The 18,527-nt window shown below is 58.3% G+C and overlaps 1 protein-coding gene across 1 annotated transcript; it reads right to left on the bottom strand.

Moving 5' to 3' along the window:
• Nucleotides 1-35: 35 nt before the first annotated feature.
• On the bottom strand, nt 36-18,178 carry SART1 (spliceosome associated factor 1, recruiter of U4/U6.U5 tri-snRNP). Its single transcript, XM_061444381.1, has 20 exons — nt 17,829-18,178; nt 17,097-17,148; nt 16,949-17,004; nt 16,729-16,855; nt 15,649-15,754; nt 15,016-15,093; nt 14,818-14,917; nt 14,421-14,560; nt 12,757-12,957; nt 10,400-10,518; nt 7,925-8,070; nt 7,688-7,818; nt 6,703-6,858; nt 5,097-5,210; nt 4,799-4,886; nt 4,331-4,421; nt 2,221-2,356; nt 2,030-2,119; nt 913-1,034; nt 36-142 (listed from the first exon to the last, which is right to left on the bottom strand). Exons 1-20 carry the CDS (start codon nt 18,151-18,153, stop codon nt 124-126), a joined length of 2,397 nt encoding a protein of 798 aa, XP_061300365.1. The 5' UTR covers nt 18,154-18,178; the 3' UTR covers nt 36-123.
• Between the last annotated feature and the right edge of the window lie 349 nt (nt 18,179-18,527).

Genomic DNA, 18,527 nt, shown 5'->3' with positions numbered 1-18,527 from the left:
CCTGTCCCCGTCCCCGTCCCCCCCCCCCCAGGCTCTGGTGACACTCAGGGACCATCCTTCGGTCTTTATTATCCAGGGGGTGACAAAGGGGATGGGGGGAATGGGACAGGAGGGGATGAGGCATCACTTGGTGATGGTGTTCCTGGGGGAGTAAAGAGGGGGGGGGGGGGTGTCAGAGCTCCCAGTGTCCATCCCAGTATCCCTCATCCTAGATGCTCCGTGTCCATTCCAGCCCCCACTATCCCATCCCAGTGCCCTCCAGCACTACTCCATTCCCAGTGCTCCCCAGTCCCTTTCCCAGTGCTCCCAGTCCCTCCTAGTGCTCTTCAGCCCCCTTCACAGTGCTCCCAGTTCCTCCCAGTGTCCCCCAGTCCCTCCCAGTGCCCCCAGTCCCTTTCACAGCGCTCCTAGTCCCACCCAGTGCCCCTGAGACCCTTTCCCAGTGCCCCCCTGTCCCATTCCCAGTGCTCCTCAGTCCCCTTCCCAGCACTCCCAATCCCTCCCAGTGCTCCCCAGTCCCGTTCCCAGCACTCCCAGTCCCTCCCAGTGCTCCCCAGTCCCCTTCCCAGTTCCTCCCAGTGCCCCTGAGACCCTTTCCCATCGCTCCCAGTGCCGCTGAGTCCCCTTCCCAGCACTCACAGTGCCCCTGAGACCCCTTCCCAGTGTGCTCCCAGTGCCCGAGTCCCCTTCCCATCGCTCCCAGTCCCCCCAGTCCCCTTCCCAGTGCTCCCCAGTCCCTCCCAGCACTCCCAGTGCCCCTGAGACCCTTTCCCAGTGCTCCCAGTGCTCCCAGTGCCCCCCTGTCCCATTCCCAGTGCTCCTCAGTCCCCTTCCCAGCACTCCCAGGCCCTCCCAGTGCTCCCCCGTCCCCTTTCCCAGTGCTCCCAGTTGCTCCCAGTGCCCCCAGCTCACGCGTTCATGCTCTTCCCGCTGCCGCTCAGGACAATGTACGGCGTCTTCTGCGCCTTCTGCTTCTCCTGCAGCAGGGCCACCGTGCCCAGGGGGGTGTCACTGGAGCTCATCTTCTTCAGCAGCTGGAAGACGGGGGGGGGGCACAGGTGACACCCAGAACCAAGCCCCCCAAACCCAGGGACCCCCCCCCCCAAAAGCCTCAGTGTGTTTGAATTTGGGGATCCCCCCTGAAACCCAGGAGTGAGGGGACCCCAAAGTGGTCCCATCTCTGCACCAATGGGTTCCAAAAGAGGGGTGAGGGTTAAAAAGAAGATGGGGGGGGCCCAAACTTGGGGTTCAAGGGGCTGAATGGAGCCAAGAGGACCCCAAAATCAGAACAAAGAACTCCAGTGGGGGCAGGATGAACCCTAAAAGGCTTCAGAGCCCCCCCAAACTGGACTGAAGGACCCCCAAAAGGTGTTTAAGAGCCACAATGGAGCCCAAAAGGGTGTTTAAGAGCTACAATGGGGCTCAAAAGGGTGTTTAAGAGCCACAATGGGGCTCAAAAGGGTGTTTAAGAGCCACAACGGGGCCCAAAAGGGTGTTTAAGAGCCACAATGGGGCCCAAAAGGGTGTTTAAGAGCTACAATGGGGCTCAAAAGGGTGTTTAAGAGCCACAACGGGGCCCAAAAGGGTGTTTAAGAGCTACAATGGGGCTCAAAAGGGTGTTTAAGAGCCACAATGGGGCCCAAAAGGGTGTTTAAGAGCCACAATGGAGCCCAAAAGGGTGTTTAAGAGCCACAATGGAGCCCAAAAGGGTGTTTAAGAGCCACAATGGAGCCCAAAAGGGTGTTTAAGAGCCACAATGGAGCCCAAAAGGGTGTTTAAGAGCCCCAATGGGGCTCAAAAGGGTGTTTAAGAGCCACAATGGGGCTCAAAAGGGTGTTTAAGAGCCACAATGGGGCCCAAAAGGGTGTTTAAGAGCCACAATGGGGCTCAAAAGGGTGTTTAAGAGTCACAATGGGGCTCAAAAGGGTGTTTAAGAGCTACAATGGGGCTCAAAAGGGTGTTTAAGAGCCACAATGGGGCCCAAAAGGGCAGAGGGACCCCCCCCAGCAGTGCCCCCCCCCCAACTCACCGCCTCCTCATCCAGCTTCTTCATCCTCCGCTCTGTCTTCATCTTCCCCGAGCCTTTGCCATGGAAGCGATGGGAGAGCTGCCGGAATGCCTGGAGGGGGGACACAGGACACACACACATAGAGGGGGGTCAGGAGGACACCGAGGGGGGGTCAGGGCCCCCCCATTGCCCCCGTCCCCCCACCTCAGCACCTCTTTGGGGGTGAGCTTGCGGCCGGTCTCGTCCACGTACTCGATCTTGACGTCGGGCCGGTAGCCCTCCTTCTCCTTGAAGTCCTGCGTGAAGCCCCGGTATTCCTCCCGGCGGCTGTACTTGTCATCGATGGCCCTAAGGGGGGGGGACACACCGGGGGGGTGAGAAGGGGATAGGGGGTACCCAGGGATGGGGGGGGATGCAGAGGGATGGGGGGTGACAAGGGGATGGGGGGTACCCAGGGATGGGGGGGTGACAAAGGGATGAGGTTGACAAGGGGATGGGGGGTACCCAGGGATGGGGGGGTGACAAAGGGATGAGGTTGACAAGGGGATGTGGGGTACCCAGGGATGGGGGGGTGACAAAGGGATGAGGTTGACAAGGGGATGGGGGGTACCCAGGGATGGGGTTGACAAGGGGCTGGGGGGGTACCCAGGGATGAGGGGGGATGCAGAGGGATGGGGGGTGACAAGAGGATGGGGGTACCCAGGGATGGGGGGTGACAAAGGGATAGGGGGTACCCAGGGATGGGGTTGACAAGGGGATGGGGGGAACCCAGGGATGGGGGGTGACAAGGGGATGGGGGGTACCCAGGGAAGGGGGGGGATGCAGAGGGATGGGGGGTGACAAAGGGATGGGGGGCACCCAGGGATGGGGGGTGACAAAGGGATAAGGGGTACCCAGGGATGGGGTTGACAAGGGGATGGGGGGTACCCAGGGATGGGGGGTACCCAGGGATGGGGGGTGACAAAGGGATGGAGGGTGACAAAGGGATGGGGTTGACAAGGGGATGGGGGGTGACAAGGGGATGGGGGGTGACAAGGGGATGGGGGGTGACAAGGGGATGGGGGGTGACAAGGGGATGGGGGGTACCCAGGGATGGGGGGGGATGCAGAGGGATGGGGGATAACAAGGGGATGGGGGGCACCCAGGGATGGGGGGAGTACAGAGGGATAGAAGGGGACAAGGGGATGGGGGGCAAGCAGGGATGGGGGGGATACAGAGTGATGGAAGGAGACAAGGGGATGGGGGGCACCCAGGGATGGGGGGTGATGTAGAGGGATGGAGGGTGACAAGGGGATGGGGGGCACGCAGGGATGGGGGGCCCAAAGGGATGGGGGGGACATGGGATGGGGAACACAGAGGGATGTGGAGGATACGGGAACGAGGACACAAGGATGAGGAACACAGAGGGATGCAGGAGACACAGAAGGATGTGGGGATACAGAGGGATAGGGGGTGACATGGGGACCGGGACATGGAGGGATGTGGGGGGCCACAGGGATGCAGGGGACACAGAAGGATGGGGTCGGACACAGGGATGAGGGACCACGGAGGGATGCGAGGGGACACAGAGCGATGTGGGATGCAGATGTGGGGGGACATAGGGATGGGAGACACGGAGGGAGGTGGGGGGCATGGGGATGGGGACATGGAGGGATGTGAGAGGATGCAGGGATGAGAACAGGGATGGGAAACAGGGATGCAAGGGACACAGAAGGATGCAGGGGACACAGAGGGATGCAGGGGACAAAGCAATGTGGGGTGACACTGGGATGGGGACACGGATGTGTTAGGACATAGGGATGGGAGACATGGAAGGATATAGGGGGCACGGGGATAGGGACATGGAGGGATGTGAGGGGATGCAGGGATAGGGACACAAGGATGGGGAACACAGAGGGATGCAGAGGATACTGAAGGATGTGGGGGGACACAGAGGGATGAGGGACCATGGAGGGATGTGGGGGGCATAGAGGGATGTAGGGGAATGCAGAGGGATGTAGGACACAGGGACGAGGGGCCAAGAAGGGATGTGGGGGCCACAGAGGGATGTAGGGTGACACTAGGATGGGGACACAGATGTGGGGGACATAGGGGGATGTGAGGGGATGCAGAGATGGGGACCACAGAGGGAAGCAGGGGACACAGAGGGATGTGGGGACACCCAGGGATGAAGGACCACAGAGGGATGGATGTAGGGGGATGCGGGACACAGGGATGGAGACAAAGCAGGATGTGGGGGGACACACACAAGGAAAGGGGTGCACAGGGATGGGGCAGTGCTTGTGCACCCCACATAGGGGAGATGGGGGGGGCATCACCCACATCTTGTCCTCGATGCAGTAAACGGCCGAGGGCAGGGACTTGTTGGGTGCCTTCACTCGTGCCACCTTCTGCACTGTTGTCTCCAGCAGCCCTGGAGGGGGGGAAAGAGGGGGATCAGGGGGGGCAGAGACACCCCAATACCCCATAGGGAGCCCAGACACCCCTATAGGGCCCCCATAGATGCCCTCAACACTCCCCAAATCATTCTAGAGACCCCCTCTATAGGGCCCCCATAGTTCCCATGTCACCCTATAGACCCCCCCCCAATTCACCCTATAGAGCTCTCCAAGCCCCCCATAACAAGGTCCCCAAACCACCTCAAGGGAACTCCAGTAACCCTCCCCATGCCACAAACTGACCCCAACCTTCCCCATAGGGACCCCAAATCTCCCCACAGGGACCCCAAATCTAGGGACCCCAAATCCCCCCATAGGGACCGTGACACCCCCCCATAGCCCCCTTGCTCACCCTTGTTCTGGCAGAGCAGCAGGGCTGCAGCCAGGCCCCGGTTCACGATGGGCTCCTCATCCAGGATGGTGGTGGAGGAGGCTGAGAACTGGGGGGGGAAGGGGGGGGAAAGGGGTTCAGAGACCCCCCCACAATGTGGGGGACCCCCCCCAAGCAGTTTTAATGGACCCCATCACCCCCCAAGGGGTACATTCCCCCCCACAAATCAGAGCAGAAGAGCCCCTAGAGGGGCCCCACTGTGTTTTGGGGTGCCCCCCTCAAGTTTTGGGGTGCCCCCCTCAAGTTTTGGGGTGCTCACATCCTGCTGCTGCCGCTCCTCAGCCAGGTTCACGCTGCTCCAGCCCATGTTCTCCTCCCCCTCGGAATCGGGGGCTTCGGGGGGGGACGGGCGCCCCGAAGTACGCTCCAGGGCCTGGGGAGGGGGCACATACAGTGACATGGGGGCCCCCAAAGTGACCACAGCCCCCCCCAAACCCTGCACCTTTCTTTCACCCCCTTTTTGTCTCCCCACACCCCCTGTACCCTCATATCAGACCCCAGCCCCTCATTTTGCCCCCCTTTTCCAGGTCCTGAGCCCCCCATTCTAGGTCCCAAACCCCCATTCCAGGTCCCAACCCCCCATTCTGGGTCCCAATCCACTCTTTCCAGGTCCCAACCTCCCATTCCAGCTCCCAAACCCCCATTCCAGGTGCCACCCCCCCACATTCTGGGTCCCAGCCCCCCCATTCTCAGTCCCAACACCCCCATTCCAGGTCTCAGTCCCCTATTCCAGTTCCCAGCCCCCACATTCTAGACTCCAACTCCCCTATTCCATGTACTGACCCCCATATTATGGGTCCCAACTCCCTATCCCAGGTCCCATCTGCCCCATTCCAAGTCCCATCCCCCCCATTCCAGATCCCATCCCTTCTATCCCAGTTCCCATGTCCTCATTCCAGGTCCCATCCCCCCCATCCCACTTCCCATCTCCCCCACCCCACTTCCCATCCCTGTTCCCATCCCAGTTCTCCTCCCAGTCCCCTCCCCACCCCAGTTCCCATCCCAGTTCCCCTCCCAGTCCCCCTCCCCATTCCCCTCCTAGTTCCCACCCCCTCATCCCAGTTCCCCCCACCCCGTTCCCATCCCAGTCCCCCATCCCAGTTCCCCCCCCGTCCCCCTCCCAGTCCCCTTCCCAGTTCCCCCCCCGTTCCCATCCCAGTTCCCCCTCCCCATTCCCCCCCAGTCCCCCCATCCCATTCCCCATGCCCACCATGAGCTCCTCCTGCCCCCCCAGTCCCCCCCATCCCATTCCCCATGCCCACCATGAGCTCCTCCTGCCCCCCCCATCCCATTCCCCATGCCCACCATGAGCTCCTCCTGCCCCCCCCATCCCATTCCCCATGCCCACCATGAGCTCCTCCTGTCCCCCCATCCCATTCCCCATGCCCACCATGAGCTCCTCCTGCCCCCCCCAGTCCCCCCCATCCCATTCCCCATGCCCACCATGAGCTCCTCCTGCCCCCCCAGTCCCCCCCAGCCCATTCCCCATGCCCACCATGAGCTCCTCCTGTCCCCCCATCCCATTCCCCATGCCCACCATGAGCTCCTCCTGCCCCCCCATCCCATTCCCCATGCCCACCATGAGCTCCTCCTGCCCCCCCAGCCCATTCCCCATGCCCACCATGAGCTCCTCCTGCCCCCCCAGTCCCCCCCATCCCATTCCCCATGCCCACCATGAGCTCCTCCTGCCCCCCCAGTCCCCCCCATCCCATTTCCCATGCCCACCATGAGCTCCCCCCAGTCCCCCCCATCCCATTCCCCATGCCCACCATGAGCTCCCCCCAGTCCCCCCCATCCCATTCCCCATGCCCACCATGAGCTCCTCCTGCCCCCCCCGTCCCCCCCATCCCATTCCCCATGCCCACCATGAGCTCCTCCTGCTCCTCCCTGTTCCCAGCCAGTCCATATGTCGGGATCTCTCCCAGGGTCCGGCAGAACTCGGATGTGGCGTTGAAGACGATGGCTCCGGAGCGGGGATCCGGCCCCGGCGCCCCCCCAAAGCCCCGCACCAGCTCCAGCACCTGGGGGCAATGGGGGTCAGGACAACAGGGTCCGAGCCCATGGGTGCTATGGGAGGGTCTATGGGTGCTATGGGAGGGTCTATGGGTGCTATGGGAGGGTCTATGGGTGCTATGAGGGGGTCCCAAGGGTGCTATGGGGTGGATGTCCCATGGGTGCTATGTGGGGATCCCATGGAATCTATGGAGGAATCCCATTGATGCTATGGGGGGTCCCATGGGTGCTATGGGGGGGTCCCATGGGTGCTATGGGGGGGGTCCCATGGGTGCTATGGGGGGGGTCCCATGGGTGCTATGGGGTGGATGTCCCATGGGTGCTACGTGGGGATCCCATGGAATCTATGGAGGAATCCCATTGATGCTATGGGGGGTCCCATGGGTGCTATGGGGGGGTCCCATGGGTGCTATGGGGGGGGTCCCATGGGTGCTATGGGGTGGATGTCCCATGGGTGCTACGTGGGGATCCCATGGAATCTATGGAGGAATCCCATTGATGCTATGGGGGATCCCATGGGTGCTATGGGGGGGTCCCATGGGTGCTATGGGGGGGATCACATGGGTGCTATGGGGGGGGGTCCCATGGGTGCTATGGGGGGGTCCCATGGGTGCTATGGGGGGATCACATGGGTGCTATGGGGGGATCACATGGGTGCTATGGGGGCTCCCATGGGTGCTATGGGTGGGTCCCATGGGTGCTATGGGGGATCACATGGGTGCTATGGGGGGATCACATGGGTGCTATGGGGGATCCCATGGGTGCTATGGGGGGGGTCCCATGGGTGCTATGGGGGATCCCATGGGTGCTATGGGGGGGTCCCATGGGTGCTCTCACCTTCTCCCCGGGGGCCTCCCGCAGCTGCTGGAGCTGCCGCAGCCTCCGGCCCTTCTCCAGCTGCTGCTGCAGCTCCTGCTCAGCATCGTCCTCATCCAGCACCCGCGGCGAGGCCGGGCCCTGCACCTCCTCTGGGGGGGGGTGGGGGGGCACCCATCAGCAGGGCCCCCCCTGCACCCCCCCAGCACCCTGGGTGTCCCCATCGTGTCCCCCCCCCAGCACTCCGGGTGCCCTCACCCTCGCTGCTGATGTCCATGCTCTCCAGGCGGGTGTCATCAGAGGGGAGCTGGGGGGGGTCTCCTGGGGGGGGGCTGGAGGGGGCCTCCCCCTCCCCTTCAGCACCATCCTCATCCTCTTGCACCCGGCGACCGCGGCCTCGGGACCTGTTGGGGGGGGGGGTGTGTGTCACGTGATAATGAGGGGAGATTGGGGGCTGCAATGGGTGCTGTGGGTGCTGGTGTTCCTTATACACCAGTCTGGGGTCCAATGGGTGCTGAGTGGGGGGATCTCATGGGTGCTGGTCGAGGGGTCCCATTGGTGCTGGGGTTGCTAGTCAAGGGGGGTCCCCAGTTGGGGGGTGCTGATGGGTGCTGGTCAGGGGTTCCCATGGGTGCTGACTGGGGGGGTCCCATTGATGTTGGTCATGGGGGATCTGATGGGTGCTGGTCAGGGGTTCCCATGAGTGCTGATTGGGGGGGTCCCATTGATGTTGGGTGTGCTGGTCAGGAGGTCCCATGGGTGCTGGTCAAGGGGTCCCATGGGTGTTGGTCAGGGGGATCTCACAGGTGCTGACTGGGGGGGGTCCCATTGGTGCTTGTCAGAGGATGGTTGGGGGGGTCCCATTGGTGCTGGTCAGGGGGGGATCCCATGGGTGCTGGCTCAGGTTTCCCATGAGTGCTGATCAGTGGGGGTCCCATCAGTGCTGACTGGGGGGAGTCCCGGAGCACTGGCTGGGGGGTCCCATTGGTGCTGGTCAAGGTAGGGGGGGTCCCATGAGTGCAGTGAGGGGGATCCCATTGGTGCTGGTCAAGGGTGGGGGATCCCATGGGTGTGGTGAGGGGGATCCAATGGGTGCTGGTCAAGGGGGGATCCCATGGGTGTGGTTAGGGGGATCCAATGGGTGCAGTGAGGGGGACCCTATGGATGTGGTGAGGGGGATCCCATGGGTGCTGGTCAAGGCGGGGGTCTCATGGGTGCGGTGAGGGGGATCCCATGGGTGCTGGTCAAGGGGGGGATCCCACGGGTGCAGTGAGGGGGACCCTATGGGTGCGGTGAGGAGGACCCCATGGGTTGCTGATCAAGGGTGAGGTCCCATGGGTGCCATTGAGGGGGTCCCATGTGTGCGGTGAGGAGGACCCCATGGGTGCTGGTCAACGGGGAGGTCCCATGGGTGCCATTGAGGGGGTCCCATGGGTGCAGTGAGGAGGACCCCATGGGTGCTGGTCAAGGGGGGGTCCCATGGGTGCAGGGAGGGGGACCCCATGGGTGCAGGGAGGGGGACCCTATGGGTGTAGTGAGGGGGATCCCATGGGTGTTGGTCATGGGGGTAGTCCCATGGGTACGGTGAGGGGGATCCCATGGGTGTGGTGAGGGGGACCCCATGGGTGCGGTGAGGGGGAGGTCCCATGGGTGCCATGAGGGGGATCCCATGGGTGCGGTGAGGAGGATCCCATGGGTGCTGGTCAACGGGGAGGTCCCATAGGTGCCATTGAGGGGGTCCCATGGGTGTGCTGACGGGGATCCCATGGGTGCTGGTCAAGGGGGAGGTCCCATGAGTACGGTGAGGGGACCCCATGGGTGCGGTGAGGGGGAGGTCCCATGGGTACGGTGAGGGGGATCCCATGGGTGTGGTGTGGGGAACCCCATGGGTGCTGGTCAAGGGGGAGGTCCCATAGGTGCCATTGAGGGGGTCCCATAGGTGCAGTGAGGAGGACCCCATGGGTGCTGGTCAAGGGGGGGGTCCCATGAGTATGGTGAGGGGACCCCATGGGTGCAGTGAGGGGGACCCCATGGGTGCAATGAGGAGGACCCCATGGGTGCTGCTCAACGGGGAGGTCCCATGGGTGCCATTGAGGGGGTCCCATGGGTGCGGTGAGAAGGACCCCATGGGTGCAATGAGGAGGACCCCATGGGTGCTGGTCAAGGGGGAGGTCCCATGGGTGCCATTGAGGGGGTCCCATGGGTGCGGTGAGAAGGACCCCATGGGTGCAATGAGGAGGACCCCATGGGTGCTGGTCAAGGGGGAGGTCCCATGGGTGCCATTGAGGGGGTCCCATGGGTGCGGTGAGAAGGACCCCATGGGTGCAGTGAGGGGGACCCCATGGGTGCTGGTCAACGGGGAGGTCCCATGGGTGCCGTTGAGGGGGTCCCATGGGTGCGGTGAGAAGGACCCCATGGGTGCAGTGAGGGGGACCCCATGGGTGCTGCTCAACGGGGAGGTCCCATGGGTGCCATTGAGGGGGTCCCATGGGTGCGGTGAGAAGGACCCCATGGGTGCAGTGAGGGGGACCCCATGGGTGCTGCTCAACGGGGAGGTCCCATGGGTGCCACTGAGGGGGTCCCATGGGTGCGGTGAGGAGGACCCCATGGGTGCTGGTCAACGGGGAGGTCCCATTGGTGCCACTGAGGGGGTCCCATGGGTGCGGTGAGGAGGACCCCATGGGTGCTGGTCAAGGGGGAGGTCCCATGGGTGCCATTGAGGGGGTCCCGCACCTGGAGCCGAAGTCCCCCCTCGTGTCCCCGGGGGCCAGGGGCAGGAGGTCGTCGGCCCGGAGCGGTTTCTCCTTCTTCCGGAGCCGCCGCACGCGGCGCCGCTGCCGCCGGAACGGCTCCTGATGGGGGGGGGGACACCCCCATTAGCCACAATGCCCCGGGGCAGGGACACATCCCCCCCACCCCCCCCAAGAAGAGCCCAAATCACCCCAAAAGGATCCAAATCCCCCTCTGAAAACACTGAAATCGCCCCAAAAGGACCTAAATCAACCTCTGAAAACACTGAAATCACCCCAAAAGGATCCAAATCCCCCTCTGAAAACACTGAAATCGCCCCAAAAGGACCTAAATCAACCTCTGAAAACACTGAAATCACCCCAAAAGGACCTAAATCAACCTCTGAAAACACTGAAATCACCCCAAAAGGATCCAAATCCCCCTCTGAAAACACTGAAATCACCCCAAAAGGACCTAAATCAACCTCTGAAAACACTGAAATCACCCCAAAAGGATCCAAATCCCCCTCTGAAAACACTGAAATCACCCCAAAAGGACCTAAATCAACCTCTGAAAACACTGAAATCACCCCAAAAGGATCCAAATCCCCCTCTGAAAACACTGAAATCGCCCCAAAAGGATCCAAATCCCCCTCTGAAAACACTGAAATTGCCCCAAAAGGACCTAAATCCCCCTCTGAAAACACTGAAATCGCCCCAAAAGGACCTAAATCCCCCTCTGAAAACACTGAAATCACCCCAAAAGGATCCAAATCTCCCTCTGAAAACACTGAAATCACCCCAAAAGGATCCAAATCCCCCTCTGAAAACACTGAAATCACCCCAAAAGGATCCAAATCCCCCTCTGAAAACATTGAAATCACCCCAAAAGGATCCAAATCCCCCTCTGAAAACACTGAAATCACCCAAAAGGATCCAAATCCCCCTCTGAAAACACTGAAATCACCCCAAAAGGATCCAAATCCCCCTCTGAAAACACTGAAATCACCCCAAAAGGATCCAAATCCCCCTCTGAAAACACTGGAATCGCCCCAAAAGGACCTAAATCAACCTCTGAAAACACTGAAATCACCCCAAAAGGATCCAAATCTCCCTCTGAAAACACTGAAATCACCCCAAAAGGATCCAAATCCCCCTCTGAAAACATTGAAATCACCCCAAAAGGATCCAAATCCCTCTCTGAAAACACTGAAATCACCCCAAAAGGACCTAAATCAACCTCTGAAAACACTGAAATCACCCCAAAAGGACCTAAATCAACCTCTGAAAACACTGAAATCACCCCAAAAGGACCTAAATCAACCTCTGAAAACACTGAAATCACCCCAAAAGGATCCGAATCCCCCTCTAAAAACACTGAAATCACCCCAAAAGGACCTAAATCAACCTCTGAAAACACTTAAATCACCCCAAAAGGATCCAAATCCCCCTCTGAAAACACTGAAATCACCCCAAAAGGACCTAAATCAACCTCTGAAAACACTGAAATCACCCCAAAAGGACCTAAATCAACCTCTGAAAACACTGAAATCGCCCCTAAATGACCCAATTCACTCCAGAAGCCCACGAAGCCACACAAAAAAAAACAAGTCATCACCGAAAAGGACTCAAATCACCCCAAAACCTCCCTAAAAGGACTCAGATCACCCCAAAACCTCCCCAAAAAGACTCAAATCACCCCAAAGGCCCCCCAAAAGGACTCAGATCACCCCAAAACCTCCCCAAAAAGACTCAAATCACCCCAAAACCTCCCTAAAAGGACTCAAATCACCCAACCCCCCCAAAATAACTCACCCCAAAGCCCCCCAAAATAACTCACCCCAAAGCCCCCCAAAAGAACTCAGATCACTTCAACCCCCCCAAAAGAACATAAATCACCCCCAAATAAGGACTCAAATCACCCCCAAGCCCCCCAAAAAGGACTCAAATCACCCCAACCCCCCCAAAAAGACTCAAATCACCCCCAACCCCCCCCAAAAAGACTCAAATCACCCCCTCAAAAAGACTCAAATCACCCCAACCCCCCCAAAAAGACTCAAATCACCCCCTCAAAAAGACTCAAATCACCCCAACCCCCCCAAAAAGACTCAAATCACCCCCTCAAAAAGACTCAAATCACCCCAACCCCCCCAAAAAGACTCAAATCACCCCCTCAAAAAGACTCAAATCACCCCAACCCCCCCAAAAAGACTCAAATCACCCCCTCAAAAAGACTCAAATCACCCCAACCCCCCCAAAAAGACTCAAATCACCCCCTCAAAAAGACTCAAATCACCCCAACCCTCCAAAAAAGGACTCAAATCCCCCCAAACCCACCCCCCCACCCCCCCCCAGCCTCACCATCTCCTGTGGTGTCAGGTACTCGGGGGCCAGGCGCAGGGGGGGCAGCTCCAGGCTCTGGGGGGCTGGGCCTGTGGAGGTGGGGGGCTGCTGCCGGGGGTCCCCTGGTCCCCCCCCCACTGTCCCCTGCGTCCCCAGGCGGAAGGAGGGGCGCTGGGGGGGGTCGGCGTATTTGGGGAGCACCACGTGTTCCTTGGGGCCCTGTGCATGGGAACACATGGATAACATGGGGTGAGGGCATGGGGTGAGGGCATGGGGTGAGGGCATGGGGTGAGGGCATGGGGTGAGGGCATGGGGTGAGGGCATGGGGTACCATAGAAGACTTAAGAGTTGGAAAGGACCTTAAGATCATCCGGGTCCAACCCCCCTGCTATAGGGGGGGACACCTCCCATGACATAGGATAACATGGAATAACCACATGGGGTAACAACATGGAATAACATGAAATAAGGGCATGAGATAACATGAGATAGTGGGGGATAACATGTGAGAACACGAGATAATAGCAAGGGGTAACGAGAGATGTTAACGTGAAGGGGCATGGGGTATTAACACAGGATGACATGGGATACCATGGGATATCATGCCAGGACACGGGACAACGACACGGGACAACGAGGGATGTTAACATGAAGTGGCATGGGGTATTAACACAGGATGACATGGGATACCATGGGATATCATGCCAGGACAGGGGATAACGACAGGGGATAACGACAGGGGATAACGACAGGGGATAACGACAGGGGATAACGACAGGGGATAACGACAGGGGATGTTAACGTGAAGTGGCATGGGGTATTAACACAGGATGACATGGGATAACATGGGATATCATGCCAGGACACGGGACAACGACATGGGACAACGAGGGATGTTAACATGAAGTGGCATGGGGTATTAACACAGGATGACATGGGATACCATGGGATATCATGCCAGGACACGGGACAACGACACGGGACAACGAGGGATGTTAACATGAAGTGGCATGGGGTATTAACACAGGATGACATGGGATACCATGGGATATCATGCCAGGACATGGGACAACGACACGGGACAACGACACAGGACAACGACACGGGACAACAAGGGATGTTAACATGAAGCGGCATAGGGTATTAACACAGGATGACATGGGATAACATGGGATATCATGCCAGGACACAGGACAATGACACGGGACAATGACATGGGATAACGAGGGATGTTAACATGAAGTGGCATAGGGTATTAACACAGGATGACATGGGATAACATGGGATATCATGCCAGGACACAGGACAATGACACGGGACAACGACACGGGATAACGAGGGATGTTAACATGAAGTGGCATGGGGTATTAACACAGGATGACATGGGATAACATGGGATATCATGCCAGAACATGGGATAACGACACGGGACAGCGACATGGGACAGCGACACGGGATATTAACATAGCATGACATGGGATCCCATGGGACAACAAAGGTAACATGAAATAACATGGAATAACACGCGATACCATAGGATAACATACAATAACACCATGGGATAACATCGGGTAACGTGACATAGGATAACACGCAAGAGCACGTGGAAACACGCGTTAACATGAGATAACACGCCTGTGGGAAGGGGGACACACGCAGGGAGGCGTTCGGATGGGGGGTACCTGGGTGGCAGCAGCGGGGTCCTCGTCCTCATAGGGGACATAGGGGGGCTTCTTCTTGCGCAGCTCCAGGTTCTCCTGCGCCTGCTCCTCGGCCACCAGCGTGACGTTCACCAGCACGTCCTCCGTCTCCTCCAGCACCCCTGGGAGGACACAGGGCCCCATCACTACCACCACAGAGCCCCAAAACTCCACTACACCACATAAGCACCCCCCAATCCCCCTCCAGCCCGCCACAAACTCCTCCCCTGTGCCCCACAAGATGCTCTATAACCACCCCCAAGCCTCTTGGCGCTGCATCCCACTGAGGGTGGATGTGGTACCAGGACCACCCCCCAGCCTTTTGCCACTTGGGGGGGGGGGGGGGGTGTGTCACAGAGCCCATGTCCCCCCACCTCACCCTTGTCCTTGAGGGTGAGGACGAGGGTCTCTCCCTCCCGGAAGGCGCCCAAGTCGTGCTCCACCGTCAGCCCCTGCAGGTCCCGTGCACTGTATAGGTCCTGGGGGGGGGGTACACACACGGGACATGGGGGGGTCAGGATGGACACTGGGGGGGAAGGGGAGGGTCCAGAAGGGTCCTTGAATGTCCCCAGCTCACCCTCTTCCTCCTCATGAACTCTTCCTCCACCAAGGTGCTGACGCCGAACTCCTGGTCCATCTCCTCCAGCAGCTTGGCCTGGAATGGGAAGAGGCACGGGAAATGTGAACCCAATGCATGGATGTTCCCAACCATCTCCTAAAGGTTCTATGGGAAGGGGTGTCAGGACATCCCTAACCTTAATTTGGGCTTTAAAAGCCTTCAAATCAACCTGAAACACCCCAAAACCTCCACTCCAACCTCTACATTTGGAGGAGCAGTGAAGAATATCGACCAGGTCCTATCAAAGAGCATCTGAACACCGATATCGCCATCAACCCCAATGAACTCAATGTTCTGTGACCAGGTAAAGCCCAACCAGTGCCTCAATGGGCCCACGAGGAGGGGAAAGTGGAAATTGGGTGAAAATAGACCCAATTTGCCTAAAAACCACTAAAAAACCTTCTGGAAAAGGGAGTTGATTGCCCAAAACCATCATTTTCCCAAAGATTTTTAGGTAATCTCAATAGAAAACACATTTAAAGGCTCCCGTGGCCCCAAACCACTTCAAACTTGGGGTGAAGTCACCATTTTAAGCCTGGTTTTGTTAAATCTGGGGTGGTTTAGGGGTGTCATCCCCCCCTCATCACTCACCCTCTTCTCTGCCAGCTCCTTCTCCTGCTGCAGCTTCCGGCTCCTCTCAATCCAGGCAGCCGTGTCATCCAGCCATGGATCATCCTCCCCCAGCGTCTTGATCTTCCTTGGAGGGGTTAAAAAGGGACATTTTGGGGTTAAAAAAGAACATTTTGAGGTTAAAAAGGGACATTTTGGGGTTAAAAAGGGACATTTTGGGGTTAAAAAAGAACATTTCCGGAGAGAAAATAAATGTTTTAAGGTTAAAAAGTAACATTTTGGTGTTAAAAAGACACATTCAAGGGTTAAAAAAAATATTTTGGGGTTAAAAATAGGCATTTTATGGTTAAAAAAAAACATTTTCATGCTGAAAATAAATGTTTTAGGATTACAGAGGGACGTTTTAGGGTTAAAAGCAACATTTTGAGGTTAAAAAAGAACATTCAGAGGTTAAAAAGGAACATTTTAGGGTTAAAGGGAACATTTTGGGGTTAGAAATAAACATTTTGGGGTTAAAAAAGGACATTGTGGGGTTAAAAGGGAAGATTTGGAGGTCAAAAAGGAAGATTTGGGGGTAAAAGTAGACATTTTAAACTTAAAGAGAAACATTTTGAGGTTAAAAGTACACATTTTAGGGTAAAAAAGAATTTTTGAATATCAAAAATACTCATTTTAGAGCTAAAAAAACATTTTGAGGTTAAAAATAGACATTTTAGAGTTAAAAAGACATTTTCAGGCTGAAAAAAAGACATTTTAAGGTTAAATAGGAACATCTTGGAGCTAAAAAGAGACATCTTAGAATTAAAAACAGAAATTTTGGTGTTAAAAGTAGACATTTTAGAGCTAAAAAGAAACACTTCCGGGTTAAAAGTACACATTTTAGGGTTAAAAGCGACATTCTGGGACTAAAAATACACATTCTGGAGTTAAAAAGAAACATTTTGAGGTTAAAAACAGACGTTTTAGGGTTAAAAACACATTCTGAGATAAAAAGCAGCCATTTTAGGGTTAAAAGGGAACAATCTGGGATTAAAACCAGAGATTTTAAGGTTCCAAAGGCACATTTTGGGGTTAAAAAAGGCCATTTTGGGGGCTCCTCACCCCAGTTTCTGGTTCAGGAGCCGCTTCTCTTTGGCAGCCGCCAGCTTCTCCCGGATCTCCTCCCGCTGGCGCTGCACCAGGGGGTTGATGACGTCCGCTGCCACCGGGTCCTCCTTGGTGCCAGCCTCTGGGGGGGGGACGGGACACAAAACACCCCCAAATGGGTGCTGGGTGCCCCCAAATCTTGGGGGGGATGTTTGGGGGGGGGGGCACCACTCACCCTTCTTGACTGTCGTTGTCTCCAGTGGTTTCAGGCCCAGCTTGGCCCGGAGTTTGCTGGGGGGGGGCACAAGGATAAGGGGGTGAGGGGGGCTGGGGACACCCAAAGTGGGGGGGAATGGGGATGGGGGGGGGGGGGGGTCACTCACTTGGTTTCTTCCACGCTGAGGGATGATTCGCCTGCAGCTTTGGGGGCTGCAGCTGGAGGGGGGGGTATTGGTTAATGCTTCTGTAGCCCTATAGGTTCACACACACCGCCAACGACCCCCCATGTAACCCCATAAGTAACCCCCAGGCCCACAATGGGCCCCCAAAGCTCCCCTACACCGCATGAACACCCCTTCAAGTGCCTCACAACCCCCCTCCAGGCCCCCCAAACCCCTCCTCTGTGACCAAAAGACCACCCCAGATACCCCACAGTCAACCCTAGCACCCCATAACTCCACCAAACCCCTCCCCTGTGCCCCACAAACACCTCCAGATACCCCATGAACACCTCCAAACCCGTTCCAGCCCCACACAAACCACCCCACATACCCCATAGTCAACCCTAGCACCCCATAACCCCACCAAACCCCTCAAGTGCCCCACAAACACCCCCAGATACACCATAAACACCCCAATCCCCCTCCCTGTGACCCACAAACACCCCACATACCCGCTAGTTAACCTTAGCACCCCATAACCCCACCAAACCCCTCCCCCGTGCCCCACAAACACCCCCAGACACCCCATAAACACCCCCAAACCCCTTCCAGCCCCCCCCTCCCAACGCCCCCAGTGCCCCATAAGCACCCCCCAAGGCACCCCATAACCATAACCACCCCCAGTGCACCACGTACCCCAATAAATGCCCTCTCCCTCCCCCCCCGCTTCCTCACCGGGCTCCTCCCGCTCCTCCCGCCGCTCCCTCTTCCCCCGCCGCTCGGCCTCGGCGCCTCCGCGGCCATGGCCGCTCCTCCCCGGCTCCTCAGGGCCGCTACGGCGGGAGGAGGAAGAACCGGAGCCGCCGCCGCCGCCACTTCGCTCCCCCCGGGAGCGGCTGCGCTTCCCCCTGCGCTCGCCGCCGCGGTGCCGGTGCTTCCGGTGCTCACGGGGCCGCCCCGCGGCGCCGCTCCCCCCCGCCGGGGTCCCTCCCGCTGCCGCCGGAGCCTCCTCGGCCCCTTCGGCCCCGCCGCGATCCCGGTGCTTCTTCGAGGAGCCCATGGCCGCCGCGCCGCCGCCGCCACTTCCGGGAGCGAAGCTTCACTTCCGGGGCTGTCACCATAGCAACGGCGCCGGTTCCGTCCCGGTCGCTTCCGGGTAGGGATGTACTTCCGCCAGGGCACGGTTTTCATTGGTTGTCACTAACGCGCCACGGCGGAGGGGTGTTGTGATAGGGCGGGGGAGGTACCATTCTGTGGGGATTGGGGGGGGGAATGAAGGGGCAGCGCCATTAGGGACTCTTCCTAAGGGCCGGACACCCTCGGAAAAGCAAGCAACGAGGATCTAGCAATCCCGGAGACGGAGATCCCCGTCAGGAAGAGCCGTGTGGATGGCCTTGTGGGGAGCGTGGGGGTATCCCAAAATGGTACCTCCCC

The sequence above is a fragment of the Pezoporus flaviventris genome, unplaced genomic scaffold, assembly GCF_033815535.1.
Source record: "Pezoporus flaviventris isolate CSIRO_AGI_PZ_B2104156 unplaced genomic scaffold, CSIRO_AGI_Pfla_v1 ptg000843l, whole genome shotgun sequence".
NCBI classification, from domain to species: domain Eukaryota; kingdom Metazoa; phylum Chordata; class Aves; order Psittaciformes; family Psittacidae; genus Pezoporus; species Pezoporus flaviventris.
The sequence above is the reverse complement of the archived record's forward strand: the minus strand, read 5'-3'. Positions and strand labels throughout refer to the sequence as shown.

Bases quoted from the DNA above. Each gene is read 5' to 3' on its own strand.
- SART1 (XM_061444381.1), bottom strand. From the start codon at position 18,153: ATGGGCTCCTCGAAGAAGCACCGGGATCGCGGCGGGGCCGAAGGGGCC. The intron at 15,094-15,648 runs GTGAGTGATGAG...TTCCCATTCCAG, and splicing joins AGGAGCTGGCAGAGAAGAGG to GCCAAGCTGCTGGAGGAGAT. The intron at 10,519-12,756 runs GTGAGGCTGGGG...CCCCCCCATCAG, and splicing joins ACCTGACACCACAGGAGATG to GAGCCGTTCCGGCGGCAGCG.